The 17823-nt window shown below is 42.6% G+C and overlaps 1 protein-coding gene across 1 annotated transcript; it reads left to right on the top strand.

Annotated features, from left to right (window-relative positions):
• Positions 1-11846: 11846 nt before the first annotated feature.
• Positions 11847-14796, top strand: LOC105051089 (uncharacterized). Its single transcript, XM_010931380.4, has 3 exons — positions 11847-12480; positions 12605-13493; positions 14344-14796. Exons 1-3 carry the CDS (start codon positions 12136-12138, stop codon positions 14628-14630), a joined length of 1521 nt encoding a protein of 506 aa, XP_010929682.2. The 5' UTR covers positions 11847-12135; the 3' UTR covers positions 14631-14796.
• Positions 14797-17823: the final 3027 nt, after the last annotated feature.

Below are 17823 nucleotides of genomic sequence, written 5' to 3'. Positions count from 1 at the left end.
AGAGCACTATCAAGATGGACGAGGTCACCGCGGCGATACTCTAGAACGAGGTTCTCAGGAGGGAGAACCCAGCTTCGAGCTCAGGTGTCGATAGCTCAGCTTTGGTGGCTTCTGGAGGAGCAGGAGACGGTAGACGGAGTGACAGGAGATCGCAACGAGGGCGGTCTAAGTCCAGGAGGGACTTGAGCAAAATCAGCTGTTACCGGTGTGAGGAGTTGGGGCATCTAGCTAGAGATTGCCCTCAACTGAAAAATTGGACGGTGGCTGCTGTAGCGACGGCCGGCAGCGATTCAGATGGAGATGTCCTGGAGATATCTGACGAGGTATCTACTTCTTCCCAGCAGTGGATATTAGATTCTGCATGCCCCTATCATGTGTGTTGCAGAGAGGAGCAGTTTGACTCCCTGGAGAACAGTGAGAGCACTGTATATCTGCCGGATGGATCGAGCTGTGCGATTAGAGGCATTGGGACGGTCAGCTGGAGGACACATGACAGTGCAGTGAGGAGATTGGGGGAGGTCCGATACATACCCGATTTCAGGCGGAATCTTATCTCACTTAGCAGACTGGATTCGAGAGGCTACAGGACGGTAGCTGGTGGAGGAATCCTGAGGGTGCTACGCAGAGATAGAATTGTGCTGGAGGGGAAGAAGGAGAGCAGAGGACATTATTATCTGGCAGGGAGCCCAGTGCGAGATGGAGCTTCGGGAGCCAGGTGGAGCCCAGAGCGAGGTGGAGCTCCAGGAGGCAGATCGGGCACGAGACAGGAGACTCGGGAGGACGAGAGGCGACGTCGCAATGTGAGATTCCTATTGTCGCAGGACGATGCCCCGAGCAGGTCTCAGGTCAGGAGGAGCACAGCATACGACGGAGATGGGATCGAGCAGCCTGACTCGACTCCCATGTTTGCCCATCCATGATCAGCAGGCGATTGCCCTAGAACATGGGGGCGAGGAGATCCAGAAGCTCTCGGAGTTTGGAGGAGGCTGAATATCGAGTCGAGGTGGAGATTGTTAGGATTTGACACCTCGAGATTCAGCTCACATTGAGCCTACAGCGAGGTTCGCGGTGAAAAACGGAGCCCAACGAGACCAAGATCACCTGAATCGGAGCTCGGATGGAGGAGATACGAGCTTTTGAAGTCGGCACGAGAATCGAGGCGGCAGAGGACCGCCGGCTACCGGCGGCGGGCGGCAGCGGCGCGGCCGTAGGCGGCGGCGTGCGGGACGCGCGACCCAAGCCCGCGCAGGACGCGCGACCCAGGCCCGTGGCCCAGGTGGGCGCGCGGCCCAGCGGGGTGCGCGGCCCTGGCGAGCGCGCGGCCCTGCGGGGCTCGCGGCCCAGGCGCACGCCGGCGCGGCCCGGCCCAGGCCAGCGGCCTGCTAGCCCCCTTGCCCCGGTCCACCGTGGACCGGGTGGTCCACGGCGCAGCCTGTGGACCGCGTGGGCGTTTCCCACATGTTTCTCGCGGTCCACGGCACTATTCCGTGGATCGGAGCACGATCCGATGGCCCAGGAGGCTCCCGGTCTTGATCCGACGGTCTGGGACATGATTTGGGTTGATTAAGGAGTCCTAATCATGATCTAAGTCGTGTTTAAGGTTATAAAAGGCCCTGTACACAGAGAACAGGGTGTGTGGTTCGTTTTCTCGCCGCCGTACGAACCCGAGAAGAGAGAGAGGGGCGAGAGCGCTGTGAAAGAAGGAGCAGGAGGCTCCTAGACAGCGGTCGCCAGGCTCTTCAGGGGTTCGGGGGGGTCTCCAAGAGAGAGAGCTTTTGTGAGGGGAACTTCAGATGAAAGAGAATTGGGTGTACAAGGGTTGAGGGTGAGGTCTCCTCTTGTAAATTTTTTTTTTCATAGTGAAGTTTGCATGCCCCGTGGAGGCGAGTCCTTTTGTGGCTGATCCACGTATTTTGATTGTTTTTCCTTTTGTTTTATTTCTTCTTTCTTCCTGCTGCATCGCGTGGTACTGGAAAGATCTTGGAAGGTGGTGTCCTGACCAGACATCCACCCAACACTATTTATATCTATTTTTTTTATAAATATAAATATGACTATGGATATTAGTTAGATGCTCATATTTCTATCTATATCCGGATAGTTTCGAATACAAAAAAATATTCAAAAAAATATTGTCTAATCTAATTTCATCTCGATTGTCATTAATATTATTGTCTTGGCATACTTCTCAAGAGTTAAGTATACAAATATTTTTGGTTATCCAAATTTTTGACGTATTTATTGGATGTTTTTTGAATTCTTTACACTTAATTTTGCCCAAGTTGTTTTCCAAATACTAAATTTATAACTATATAATCAACTATATGTTAGAATTTTATTTTTGAATTAATTTCTTATTTTCTTATCCATTGTGGATAATTATAAACTTGACTGTTTATAACTCCTTGTTTTTCTTGAGCAACGACTACATCTGGGACCCGGGCGGGGTTGGTGATGATTTTAAACTGGATCATTACCGGAAGGGAAAAAAAGTTGGCCTGACATTGTCAAAAGTAAAAAGGTAAAAGGAAAAAGGGTATGTTGCTAAATCACATTCTCACGGGACAGAATTTCTATTATACCTCCCTTACTATTTATACTTTTTAAATTTTTACATTAATAATCATCTCGCAAACATTAAATTAATAGTGACTACCGAGTGAGGTGCCAAATAAAAAATCCATTAACTCTGGATTATTTTATACGAGAGCTTATAATTCATGGATCTGTGATGAAGCCATCTCCGTGCATTGATATAAGAACAAATGATTATGATTGACAATGATGAACATGACGTAGATTTTTCTTCTATTATCATATACTGCTGTAAAACTTCGATTAAGCATTAATATGGCTGGAACTGGATGTCATCTGTAATTCGAGATATCAAAGAGAACCTACAAAAAAAGTCCGTACTCTTTGGAAGTTTTCCGGTGAGAATCCCTTTGATATTAAAGTTATCCTCCTTGAAGATCCCCTTCACACCTCTTTTATAAAAAGGTAGTGCAGTAGGTCACTAGCCAGAATCTGTTGATGCTCTAGGCCCTTAGGCCATGCTTTAATAGTTTATTGGAGAGGAGAATCCACCCACTAACCATCAAATCGAGGTTATTAGTGATAAATATTAGTTGTGGGTTTCACCCACATGGATGGTTAAGTTGGGGGCTGAAATGAGCATGGGGTCGAGGTTTCAAGCCTGTGTCCAGTGCAATTTCGCTGTATTATCCCAGGTGCATCCTTAGGAGAGAGGTTGTTCCGTTGGTAGGTTATCTCTACAATACTTGCCCCCCCCCCAACTTCTGAGTTCGAAGCGATTTTATGGCCTCAGACGAAGGAAGTAATTGATCTGGCCGTTGGTTGCTAATCCGATTTCCTCTCGAAAGCATTTGTTTTGCGATACTCAGCAGTAGTTTCAGAGGGCTATTAATGTGCCACTTCATGATCCATGCCGTCATTATGAGGGAAGGGAGCTCAAGAGGCTGCAGAATAACACTTTGGAGAGAAGAAATCTGAAGATCATCCCCAAATTTGGCCGAACCTACCGTGTGTCAGGTATTAATGCGACTCGAAGCATGCTCCATAGATTGTCTTTGCAGTTCGATCTAAGAAGGATGCGACTAAGGCTGCAAATGGGTCAGATTGACTCATGATCCGATCCAGTCTGACCCATTAGACCCGATCCGATCCGTTTTAAAGGACCCGTAGGATTAGGTCGGGTTCTAAAATTGGATCCGTTCAATATTCTGGATTGGGTCTGGGTTTACTGAATTAGGATCCGATCCAATCTAAGTTCAGTATTGAATTTAATACGTAAAATATAGAGCAAATAGATTGGGATAGAATTCCAAATGCTATTGTACCATTATTATTTTTTATATAGTTTTACTCAATTTGATCGTGAGATTTTTAGAAATTACTTATAAATTAATAGCCCAGGTAAAGTAATATTTATCTTCTTTTGTCATGAACTTCATATATGTTAGTTTATCATACGAACCGAGTCCGACTAGAATTTGGACCATAGTCGGATCTAAATTTTTTAAATTGAGATCAGATTATACATGGACCCAACCCAATCCATAAGATCCAATGGGGCAGATTTTTTAATCGTGGACCCGATTCGATCCGATCTGATTTTCAATTGGGTTGGATTTGGATCCAACATTAGGATCCAATCAAGAAATCGGATCGGATCGGGATCACTCACGATCTGATTTGACCCAACCCATTTATACTCTTAGGTGCAACGAAGAGTCGCAAGATCTGTTGCTTCCAATGTTGGCCAAGTAGCAAGATTGGATGATTCAATGGTTGAATCTATGTCGTCGGTGGTCTATATAAATAGACCACTCGTTAAGCCGGATTTCTTGCCACCCAATCATTAGTTCTTCTTTCGTTATCATAGCTATTGGAGGAAGGCTCTTTTCTCCTTTTATTGACGCTGTCTCTGTTGGGCTAGTGATCGCCTAGTCTTCTAGTTGATTCTTCATCTCTAATCCTACAGCAATGAGGCTGTTGTACTCATCTATCAAATTACTGGTGAAGAGGAGGATGAGTTCTTTAGGCACAGAGTCCTCCTCGAAAAGATCAAGAAGTACTCCAGCTAGAGGTTCCTACTCCCATTTTGGTGCAGTCCCCAAGAGTGTCGGGTATAGACCCGATGGAGATCAGGGATAAGCCGATAGTGGTTGGATAGCTACAGTCTCCTGCATCGACAACTTCAGAGTTGGCTTAGACTCTCTCTTTTCTAATATGCCAGACCCTACCTCCTTCTAGGATGCCAGGTGGGTCGGCAAGGTCTAAGGCCGGCCTCTCCTTGCCCGATGGTAAAGGAGGTTTTCCCACCATTGTGAAGATACTGCAGAGGAACGCCTCCACTCTCCAGAACCATCAGCTTGCTCGAGAGTTGGTGGAGATAATTTTGCTACCGGTTGATTGGTTGGAGAGGGGAGCTCACCCCCTGGATGAGATTGTGGGGGCTTCCTACATTGGCCTTCTCGAGGTGGGTTCTTACTTCTTACATTTGCTTCCAACTTTTGGTAGTAGACACTCTTGCCTTTCCATGTAGCTGGCGCACAACATTACTATCCTTGACTAGAAACTCCGAATGTCCAAAGCCTGGGTGAGGGTTGCAGAGGAGGCAAGGTGAACCGTTGAGACGGCCGAGGATAAGTTGAAGTTCATCGAGGCTACAGTCAAGGAGGAGAAGCAAAAAGCCATCATCGAGGCCAGACTCAAAAGTATCGAAGAGTACAAGACTTCAGCGATGTTCAAGAATGAGGTTGCCAAAGGTTCTTCAACTACCTATATATACGGTTTTCATGCCTGCAAGGTACGTCTACGGCAGATGATTTTCAAGCTAGACTTGAGACATCTTCACCCCAATAACAGTGATGACGAGATTGAGGCATTCTTATCGGATGAGGATGAGTCCACCTCATCTGAGCTCACCCCAGTGGAGGCTTCAGCTCATGTTGCCAAGAATGCTGCTGAAGTCGATTTGCTTGCACCCGAGACTAGTATTTTTCTTTCTTTTATCATTATTTTTGATATTTTTTGTTGATGAACTTTTGTAATGAACCTGCAATATACCTTTAGCTTTTGAAATGAAATGAAATTCATTATTATCTCTTGTCATTTGTGTAGACTGGCTCTGATTTGAAGTCGTTGTTAGCTTTTAATAAGATCAGGATTCTTGGCCTAGACCATATTCTTAAACCTTGATATTGGAGGCCATATTATCGACGGTGGGCATAAAGTCATCTTGCAGCGACTTTTGCTAAGTCATTGTTGTCGGCCCTAAATGGCCACACAAGGTCCCTAGAAGGTTAGTCCTTCACAGTCACTATCGTGACCTCTGCTTCAACTTGCCTGTGGACAAGGAGAGCCAGGTAGTAGGACAGGATCCTCAAAGGATTAGTCCCTTCACTATCATTGTCGTGGCCTCCGCTTCGACTTATTCGTAGGCAAGGAGCGTTAGATGACCAGATGGGATCCTTGGAGATTTAGCCCCTTTGTTGTTATCGTCATCGACGGCCCTAAATGGTTGTATGGGATTTTCGAAGAGTTAGCACCTTTGCTATTGTTCTTGTGGCCTCTGCTTTGACTTGCCCATGGGCAAGGAGTACCAGATGGTCAGATGAGATCCTCAGAGGGTTAGCCCCTTTGCTATCGCTATTGTGGCCTCCTCTTCAACTTTCTTATAGATATGGAGCGTCAGGTGGTCAGATGGGATCTTTGAAGGATTAGCTTCTTTGTTGTCATCATCGTCGTCAGCCTTAAGTGGCTGTATGGGGTCCCCAGAGAGTTAGCCTCTTCACTGTTATTATCATGGCCTCTGCTTCGACTTGCCTATGGATAAGGAGTACCAAATGGCTAGGCGGGGTCCTCAAAGGATTAGCCCCTTTGCTGTTGTTATCGTGCCATTCGCTTCGACTTACCCATGAGTAAGGAGTATTAGGTGGTCAGGTGGGATCCCAGAGGTTAGCCCCTTCATTGTTGGAGGTGTTAAAGTCGAGACGAAGCATATATTTTATTATGACTCCTTCAGGGCTTGCTAGGATCGATCTAGCCCCATATTCTCGAAATCTTGAAGCCTTTTCTTCATGTAGGGTCCAACAAGGGATCCACGCTCCCTTGGTTTGCTCTGGGGTCGGTTCCTAATTGGGTAACCATGAACTTCAGGAGCCTTCCTGAGGTTACATCAAAGGCATGTTTATTGGAATTAAGCCTCATTTGATTTTGGCTCAGCACATGCTTCCTCTAGGTTGGTAGGCAATTTCATTCTTTAAAAAACATCATAAAACAAGACGTCAGCTAAACCTCCATTGTCAACTAGAATTCTTTTTACACCACAACCTGCTATCATTAGTGATATAACGACAGTGCCATTGTGAGGGGTACGCTCTCTTTGAAAATCATCATCAAAAAAAAAAAAACAATGCCCCCTATATACCTCCCTCTACCCCTCTCAGTTCAGTCCCCTACCTCCTCTGCTACCGGTGAAGCCAGAAATCGCATTGATAATCTCAATTGTTGATCAGTTGCCATTGTTCTCCTCATTAGGTCGGCATTATGGAGATTCTTTGGAGACTCGATTCCACTACTCCTGAACATGCTTATCGAGATAGTCTTTTAGAATCAGAGCCTCGATCTCATCTTTGAGTTGGAGGCATTCTTCGATATCATGACCATAGTTACAATAGAAGCGGCAGTACTTTTTCTTAGTCCTTCTATTTGGAGGGGCTTTCATTCACTGAGGCCAACATAGATACTTCTGGCCCTTGATCTCTATTAGAATATGGGATAAGGGATGGATAGAGGAGTATAGCTATCGAACCGTTGAGGCGGGCTTCTTGGCATGTAGATCTTTCATAGTCGGGAGGATTCTCCTTCTACTTGGTCTATCTGAAGATCTTTCTGACCTCTTTTCTTATCGGAGGTCTTCTTTTCCTCTGCCTGCTTGCAGGCCGTCCAGACTTTTTTCATATGGGCATACTTCTTGGCCCGAGCTAGGAGGTCGGTATAGTCTTTTGAAAAGGTCTTGTCGAGGAAGAAGATAAAACGCTCATTTCACAGTCCTTGCTTGAGTACCGATATCATCACTGACTCATCGAGGTTGCACATCTCTAGCATAGCAGTATCAAAGCACATAATATAGTTGCATAGTGATACATCATTTTCTTGTTGGATAGAGAAGAGACTATCAGTATTCTTTTGCTAAACTTAATTACTACTAAAGTTGACAACGAACAGCTTGCCAAACTATCCAAATGAGTGGATAGATCGAGATTAGAGTTCTGAATACCATGCCTATGCCGACTTCTTGAGGGTGGTCGGAAAAGTGAGACAGAAGAGGACATCCAAGGTGCCCTATAGCATCATGAGGATCTTATAACCCCTTAGATGGTCGAAGGGATCTAAGAAGCCATCATATGACTCCAACTGAGGCATCTTGAACTGATTTGAAATCAATTCACTTAAAATAGCTTCAGAGAAGGGGGGCTAGGAGTTGAAGTTGATACTTCATCGTCCCGGTGAGCCCTATTTTGGACCTCACCAAGACAATGCTCAATATCTCCGACCTTCTTCTCGAGCTCCTCCTCCCGATACAACCTTTCGAGCCTAGAGAAGTAACCTAAGGTCAAATCCCCACTAAAGGAAGAGCTTCGCATTTGAGCCTCTCCTTGGCTCCAATGGGAGGAGGATCAAGATGCGAGAGTAAGAGTAGGATGGGAACACCATCGGAGGGTGGATCCCAAGCTCCTGGACCAAGATTGCCAACTACATCGAAAAGGAGCTGCTCGAGGACTTGGCTCTGCTTGCTATTGCCTCTCTGCCATCTACTGGAGCTGTTGTATAGCATCAGTTAGTACCTGGATCTGACGAATCAAGACATCAAGGGTTCTGGGTCCACCATGATAGGGTGCTGCACAGCAACGGACCCTTGTGCATGCTATTCTGGCTGTAACGAGGAGGTCACCGATGAGAGGTGGAGTAATTATGGGCTCTCATTCGCACCATATTTTCTTTCCTCTAAAAATGGACTTAAGTCCTTCCCTTAGCACCAATCTATTACTGTGAGACTCTGATCAAGCACTGACATGGCTGGAGTTGGGCACCATCTGAGATCGAAGATATCAGAGAGAACCTGGAAGGAAAGTCCACACTCACTCAGAATTTTTCAGTGGGAGACCCTTCGATGCCAAAGTTAGTCGAAGCTCAAGAATAGTATAAGAAAAGAGGAGAATGGTGAGAGAGAGATAGCTTTTTCTCTCTGAAAGTTCTCCCCAGAGGGTCCCCTTCGTACCTTTTTTTAAAGAAGGTGCCGCAATAGGTTGTTAGCCGGAATCTGCAAGCCACTAGCTAGGCTTGATTCTCTAGGCCTTTAGGCCATACTTTGACAGTCTAATAAAGAGGAGAATCCACCCACTAACCATCGGATCGAGGTTATTAGTCGTGGATGTCAATTGCAAATTTCATCCACGTGGATAGTTGAGTTGGCGGCCTGAAATGGGCACGAGGTTAAGGTTTCGTGCTTGTATCTGGTGAGATTTTGCTAGGTTGTCCCGGATCAGTTCCTAAGAGAGAAATTGTTCCGATCGGCAGGTTATCTCCATAACATCATATTTGGCTACATACTATAATTAACAAGTGCATGAGCATCTCATCCATGCTTATCTATCCTTCTTCCTTTTTTCTTTCATGCTTGCTACCATGAGTTACCTAAACCGATTTCTAATGAATCATATCCAAGAATTGAATCCACTTCTTCTAATTGCTAAATACAAAGATATAACCATAAAGGAAAACCCTGCCATTAAATTTTCCTTCCAAACTAAATTTCACTTTTCCATCCAAAGATGGCATGTATAATAGATTTTTCTTATGCAATAAAATTATCAATATCCAAATATTTCAATAATCATCTTCAATTATTGAATCAGAAAACACAAAAACTTCTCCTGCTTTTCGAGCCTACAGTTTTTGGAGTGAAGTTTCGGGCTATGTGGGCAGGGATTGTATATGCTTGAAGGATCTTATACGCGGATTATATAGCCATCGAGGATGATTTAGCTGCGGTGATGATCTATATATAAAGATGTATGTAGGAAGCTTTTAGTCATCATACCCTACGGGACATTTTGATTTCGTTATCTGAATGCGTAGATCTCTCTATTAGACATATTTTTTGAGAGATAAATATTGCAGTTGATTGGATCACAGTTTATATTGCGGAGCACACCAAAGACCTCTTCTGGACAAGCTTAAAGATGGCTCTTAGGTCTTTCACGGATATTTTACTTTCTGATTCTTTTGGATGTATTCACACAAGGTATGTATGAGTGATTTATTTTTTATCAATATATATATATATATATTTTAAAATTCTAAGGAGGACATTGTGAGATCAAATCTTCCAAGCAAATGTCCAAAACTATATTCAACCAAGAAGGTAATATTCTGTTCAAAACAAGCAAATAAGCCACCAACTATAGTAAAGATATTTTAAGTGTTCTTAATTTTGGCTCTCCTTTTTATTTTTCGTGGAAGTACCTTTTTATACGGCGACACTTGAATCCACAAATGACAAATTCCATTGAGTTGGGTTGCATGCACCGCGTGAACTCCATCAATAGCAACACGATTACCGAGCAAAAGGAAGGTGACAAAAATCATTGAGCAAAAGAAAAAGCTCCCTCGCTTTAGATGACCAGATTCTGTGATAACTATGTGGAGATTTTTTTTTCACTTTTTCTAGAGTAATCGTACATTATTTGCTCAAAAAGAATAGAATAACTCTATATCTATCTTTGAATAGGAGGCAAATTGCTAGTTCTTAAATTTTTTAATCCAACTTGAATCCGATCAAATATCTCAATTTAAAATTTGGAACGTGAATGACTAATTACTTCTTATCCTATCTAATTCTAGATACAGCCACAAAAAACCGATAAAGTGAACAACTCGACTAAAAATAAAATGCACACACTTTCGGTGCAAGTTGTTCTTGATTAAATTTGTTTACCATTTCCTCTAGGTAAATATCTTTTTTGATATTAATTTGATTAGTGCCTTAATTAATGTTTATTCATCCACGTAAATGGAATTGTTGGTTGATAAATGTGCATGCATAGAGATAAACTATATTTGCCATTGCATTAAACCATAAACCATAAAACATATCAAAACATCATAACTATGTGAAAACATTGGTGGAGTATTATTTTTGGGGCGAAAATTACAAACCCAAAACAGAGATATTTTGATGCAGATCCGAGTGTGTAACTAACCCAATTCTGTTCCATGGCCACCCTTTATTCAGGATTACGTGTGGACTATGGTGGAGAGCTCGATTAGGTCTGTCCGGTGGGAGAAAGAATAAAAAGCCAAACAGCATAAATAAAGTTCAAAATTTTAGATTTTTGTTTTCCTTTCCAATTTTTCAAATTTCTCAGATCCTGAGACAAAAAATCCTATTTGTTCCGTGCAGTGGCGGACATTCTAACTGCCATCTCCCGTCTCCAGTTTCCACGCCGTGACCGTTGTGAACAGTGCTGCCACCCCAACCATCTTAAAAGTCGAAGTCCATCGATCAGACGGCCAGCATCCGTCCCCGCCTCTGAATATCCGGACCAACCTAGTGAGATTTTGCTGCTGCTAGCTCAACAAAATCTTAAAAATAAAATTAATTGACTAAATGCTTTAAAAATTAGTAATTACTCAATCTAATATCACGACAAAGGACGGGAAAAGGGTAAAGTAGGGAGCACAAGAAGAACCATTGGTGGAATGGTAGAGCACCAGGGAAAGGCCAAGCAAGCCTTTTTTTTTTTTTAAAGAAAAAAGAAAAAAAAAAAAAAAAGGCCACGCCAGCGAACGCGTTACAGTGCACGAGCAACACGTAAGGGGCAACGAGGAACATCCGGTCCGGTTTTGGTGGTCCACCCTCTAAATTAAAGATTAACATATGTAATTAAGAAAAAAGCATTCGATATGTCTACCCCCACTTATCGATAGTTTGACTATAACGAAGCCATAAATGACTGCTCAAGACTAGGAATCTCGAGATCTTAGGTGAAAATATCACAATCTCCGTTTTGAAGCCTGTCCCCCAATCCCCAGGGCCCACGTACCCTGTTCGTCTCTCTCTATCCTCTTCCCACTCCAATCCACCTCAAATCACATTAAAAAAAAAAAAAACAGATTCTATTTATTTTAAATTTTTTTTATAAAATCTGATTTGTTTTTTTATTGAAGAAAGAGAGGGGGGAAAAAAACTAAAATCTCTTCAAACGATCCTCACCATCTGAAGTTTCTGAGGTCCAAACCCCCACCCGCATTGAATTACGCAAGCACAGGGTAAAGAAAAAAACAAGCAACTTTCCCTAAAACGATCCAATTTGCTTACATCCTCGTCTCGCATCCCACGCCTTTCCCAAGGGCCCCCGTCCTCCTCTTGGTATGGAAGGCGACAAATAAGTCATAGGAGAAGCTAAAAAGAGAGAGAAAGATCTGCCCTCCTCTCTCTCTCTCTTCGTTCTTTGAGGGTTTATTTGGAATATAACCCAGCGGCCAACTCGTTGGTATAAAGGAGGGGGGAGAGGGAGAGGAAGGGTGTGGTGAGCTGACGAGATGAAGAGAGGACGGGCGGAGGCGTCATCGGCAGATGCGGCGGCGGCCAAGGGAGCGGGGCCGCCGCCAGGACAGGCGCCGGCGACGGCAGGGCTGAAGAAGGGGCCATGGACGGCTGCGGAGGACGCGATCCTGAGGGAGTACGTGAAGAAGCACGGGGAGGGCAACTGGAACGCGGTCCAGAAGAACAGCGGCCTCAACCGCTGCGGCAAGAGCTGCCGCCTGCGCTGGGCCAACCACCTCCGCCCCAACCTCAAGAAGGGCGCCTTCACCCCCGAGGAGGAGCTCCTTATCCTCCACCTCCACGCTCATGTCGGCAACAAGTGGGCTCGCATGGCCGCCCATGTACTGCTTCTTCTTCTTCTTCTTCTTCTTCCCCTTCTTTCTTGTCTCATGCATGTAATAATGTATGCTGTTGTTTTCTTGAATCCTCTTTTTTTTTTTTTTTTTCTTTTTCTTTCGCTTTTAGTTGCCGGGGAGGACTGATAATGAGATCAAGAACTACTGGAACACGCGGATGAAGAGGCGGCAGCGGACGGGGCTTCCATTGTACCCGCCGGAGATGCAGCGGCAGTTCTTGCTCCGGCACGGTTACCACCTCCCTCCACCCGCCACATCCTCTTCTGCCTCTCCTGACCCTCCTTCTCCTCCTCCTCCTCCTTCGCCGCCGCCGCCGCCGCCCGCTCTCGCGTTCCCCCAGCCGACCACCTTCCCGTCCTCTCCTTCTCCGACGGCGGCGTTCTCGTCGTCCCCCTCTGCTGCAACCGCGTCCATCCCTCTCCTTCCGCAGAACTATTTCTCCAACGGCCTCTTTTTTCAATTCCCGCTCTCTTCCCCTGTCTCGCCTCCCCCGCCGGCTCCTCCCCAGCAGTTCTCCCTTTCCCGCCCCGTTTCACCCGCAACACCGCAGTGGTTCGCTCTTTCTCGCCCCGTTTCGCCGACTCCGCAGAGCCCTTTATTTCAGCCGCAGCTTCCGCAGCCATTGCGGTACAACTTGGGGAGCTTCGATGTCAGTCCACCTCCTTCCTTCGTGCAGATGCCCTTCGTTGGCGAGCTCCCTTCAAGCCAAATGCTGGGGGAGACGGGCGGCGGCAGCGGCAGTGATGGCTTCGGGCTGCTCCGTTCGAGCAGCACTGGGCTGCTGGATGACGTCATACGGGACGTGCAGCGTGGTGGCGAGGTTCGGAGGGCGGACCCGCTACCTGAGCTGGTGCCCTCCACCGGAGGACAGGACGGGAAACGGGACGGCCACCTTGGCGGTAACGACGTCAGCGAAGGCAGCAGCATTTTCTCGCCCGCTCAGGGCTCGGTTCTGGAACCTCTTAGCATGTTGGACGGTTCCGACTGTTCCATTAATGGTGAGTTCATCTCTCCCTCTGGCTGCTTGCGGTGGAGGCTTTTGTCATTATTATCAGATGATGATTACGTGCGTCAATGTAGTAAGAGTAGACCATTAATAAATAGAATTCGGTTGGTAATGCATGAAGTTTCCATCTTTAACCATCTCTATCCATCTTTTTAAAACATTCTATATTTGTAATTATTTAATTCATGCTATATAATCCGTACTAAGTTCGTCCCCCCTGTATGAATTCATACCTGCTCTATTAATAAGGTGTGTTTTGGTTTTATTAAATGTCGTGATGAAGTCTGAAATTTGCTTTCTTTTTGAAGGGTTTGTGTTCACCTCTTCTATTCCCATTCACTCGGAAATCATCTAATTTATTGTCTTGGCTCCGTACTGACAAAGAAGGAATTTCAGAACAGTGACTGTTTTTGGTTCTCTCAATGATTCCTTTACTTCGCAGTCCTCTCTCCACTAACACTTCATTATCTTCTGAAGTCTGTTTCATGTTTGTATGCCTGCTTTCAACTCACCAACAGAGTCATAGTTTAGCGGTCATTGAATGCCTGCCTAATTTTTCCATTGTTCCTGGAGTATTGGACCCAGAACACTGGAGAAATTGGGGAAAAAGTTTATAAGAATCTCATTCGAACTGCAACTGTAATTCTACATTGCTGGTTGCTGTCTAACATCCTTCTGCTCATAATTCTCAACCTTACCTTATTTTACTTCTAACCGTGTGCGTGTATGGAGCAGCATCATTGTTAGCCTCTATGAGGACCTAATTATCGGAAGCAATGGTCTAAAAGAGACCTTTTTTGTTCTGTGATGCCATTGGTCTCTCACTGCCATTCTTCTTCCAGGAATTGAGATGAGGAGCAAAGCGACAAACGAGATTGGTCCTGCGCATGATGACATATCCATGCTGTTCGATATGATACCAGCGCCGACATTGCCTGCAACAACGGTGGCACCTGACTGGTACAATAGCGACAGCGGAGAGATCTCCAACGGTCCATCGTCTGTCGTGACCGATGACGACATGGGGCTCGATATGCATCAGTTGGCCTCGTCCTATACTTTTGCTCACATGAACCAGGATTGGGACATCAGCCCGTGCACCTGGAGCGATATGTCGGGAATCTGTTAGAAATTTACTGCTTTGGATATGGACATGGTTTTTAGGCAAGGTTAGTGCATGATGGTCTGTGCTTGAAGATAAACTGTAATGTTATGAAACTTCTGGTACTTATATATTGCTCTAAATCTCTGGAGATTTAGAAATATCTAATCTGAGAAATTATGAACTTTGCATATTTCTGCTATATTGAATTCATGAGTTCTATCTTTGCATATTTTTGTTACTATGCTTTATATAACCAGTAGTATTCCGTATTCCCTATTCATTGAATGCTTGATACTTTTTGGTTGCAGAATGGTATAAACCGGGATCAAGTTTGTGTTTGTATTTTTGTTAACTATGTTTTTTTAGTCCCCAACAATTGAATGCTTATTTAGAAACACAATGGTTAATAATTGTTCCTGGATCCAGAAGAATGTAAATGAAAGGCAAAGGGACACCATTTGACAGCTTAGGCAGGGCTTCTTTTGTTCCCCAGAAAGTGGTATTTTGCCAACCACAGGGTGGCAACACCTGGAATTGAAGGACAGAGTCTTTCTGGTTGAAGAGTTGCTAAATGTATCTAGGACCTGATTAACCCAGGCATATGAAGGGGGCTGATGAATGGAGGAAATGAAAATTGGACACCTATTTGTAGTGGGATGATCTCCATGTTCTGATCAGGTCATTCTATGGGGACAAATAACTTGGGGAGTGTATGCCTTTATGTCTTGTCTTTTATCAACACAGGGTTGGTGCATTTTTGCTAATAAAATAAGACATGTTTCCATACTGGCTGAACTTGTGGCTGAGGAATTGCCGCTTCTTGTCGGGTCAGCACAATCTGCTCTCCCAATCATGGTATTGTGCATGCATTCTCCCATGCCTCTACCCTAAAATAATTATTTTAGATAGACATACTTTGTTATACACTCATCTTTGTGGGATATCTTGTGAACGAGTGAATAAGGAATAAAATATTTAGCAGAATGGAGGTGAAAGTCTTTTTTAAATAACTAGTGGTCTTTGAATGGGATGGTAGGTGATTTGATATTGACTATTTTTTCTTTCCTCCATCTTCCATGGGATCTTTCCCTTTAAGTTCGTGTTTCATATCTGACCTTATTTTGATGGAAATGAGGCTTGGGGCTATATGGTAACAGACTGTGATCACAGTCTACTGTATAGAGACCATCAGGCATGATACATATCTTTCAAGTAAGAGATTCTGTAAAAAAATCAATGGTTGCTAGAAATCACTTTAAAACACAAATGGCATTACCTTTGGGTCGTAGCTTACATCTTTCTTTCTGGTGCATCGCATGTAGAAATTTGTGAAGGAACCACCTGAGATTAGAATTCTAGTAGGGTGGTTGTCTTATCCATAGTTTAGGAGGGACTGATTGATCTACACATCTGCCTCTTTAAAGTGTCTATGCTTTAGATGACCATGAGCAGGGGACACCATGTGTTTTGCTAATAAGCTAACTGATCTTCTGTTTTGTTTTCTCTCCCTCCTTTCTTAAAAAATGTTTACCACTTGAGGGTTCTCGCCAAAAAGAGGGGTGCATTTGGATTGCATGACCAGAGTTCACTTCTACATGCATAATATGTGCCTGGCTTGCTTTCTCCATGTTTTAAGAGCCTAAGTTTACTCTTAATTGTCATTTTCGTTACCACTGTGGGGTGTCCATCTGCTTTGGAGTTCACCAGATTATTAATTAATTATTGCTTGTTCTGCGCCTGGGGCCAACAGCTGTTGTAGGTTTATATTGTGGAGTTTGATTGCCAGTCCAGAGGAGGACAGCTTCATAGTTTGCCATCTCTACTCCTGAGATGATACTCTAGAAATGATGACACAAATAATAGTTTCAGTAACATTGGTGTTCTGTTATGATCTGTTCCTATGGTTTTTGCAGATTATCAGTTATCTAGGAATGAATGATACCTAGACTAACTGAGGTACTTGGTGGCTACTTCATGTCCAGTTGGTGATAACTGTATGTAGAGGACTAAAGGTAAATTGTTAACCATCTAAGATCTGAGGGGGATCCTTTTTCCCGCAATTCGAACACAGACTGTAATAGGAAATGCTGTAATTAGAATTCCAGTTGTAGAAATTAATTTTGTTTGGTTGCGTCATGCTGAAAAAGATACACTAACAGTGTAAGGATTAGAAATAATGAACTGTTCATTTGCTATTATAACATAATAATTATCACATTATTTTCATAATTATAATGAAAATAATAATGCTGTTGAAGAATTGTTATATTATTATTATAATTACTATAGTAATTGTATCATTATAACAATTTGACACTATAATAATTAAATATATTAATTTAGTAATAAATATTTCTTACAATATGTTATTGTAATAGCTGATGATATTTATTATAGCATAATTATGATAATTATTCTAATACTGTGTAGTTTATATTAAGGATTATCATGATATAGTGACAATAATTAAATGAGTATATTGTGATAATAACAATAATTGTTATAATAATATACTTTTTAATTATAGTGTATGACTATCATATTATTTTTATAGTTAAAAAGAAAATGTAATCATTTTATTAAATTAGTATTGGATCATGGTAACAATAATTATTCTAGTAGTTATATCATTACAGAATAATTTTATATTTTCTATAATTAGATATATTATCATAACCACAAATATATATTTATAATATGCATTATTATAATAATTAGTAGTTACCATATAATTTTTATCATAATACAATTATAATTTTTATTATGTTACATATAGAAAACAATAAGAATTATTATGATATAATAAAAATTAATTAGGTATATTGTTGTATAACAGCAATAATAATATTATTAAACGATTATTATTGTATTATAACAGTAATGGTTATAGAAATTACATCACTATAAATTAATTCCATAGTATAGTAACTAAATATATAATTGTAATAAAAAGTATATATTTATAATATATATTATTATGGTAACAAATAATTATTATATAACCAAAATTATATTATTATGATATTATATACAATAAGAATCATTATGTAACAATAAGAATTACATAACTATATTATGAACAGAGTAGCAATAGTCATGTTTTGAAAATTATAACAATAACCATTGATAGACATAGTTAAAATATATTTTACAATTATTGTGCGTTATTATAATAATAAATTTATTTTTTCTGTTATATTTAAAATATTATATGTAA

The sequence above is a fragment of the Elaeis guineensis genome, chromosome 2, assembly GCF_000442705.2.
Source record: "Elaeis guineensis isolate ETL-2024a chromosome 2, EG11, whole genome shotgun sequence".
Taxonomy (NCBI): Eukaryota; Viridiplantae; Streptophyta; class Magnoliopsida; order Arecales; family Arecaceae; genus Elaeis; species Elaeis guineensis.
The sequence above is the reverse complement of the archived record's forward strand: the minus strand, read 5'-3'. Positions and strand labels throughout refer to the sequence as shown.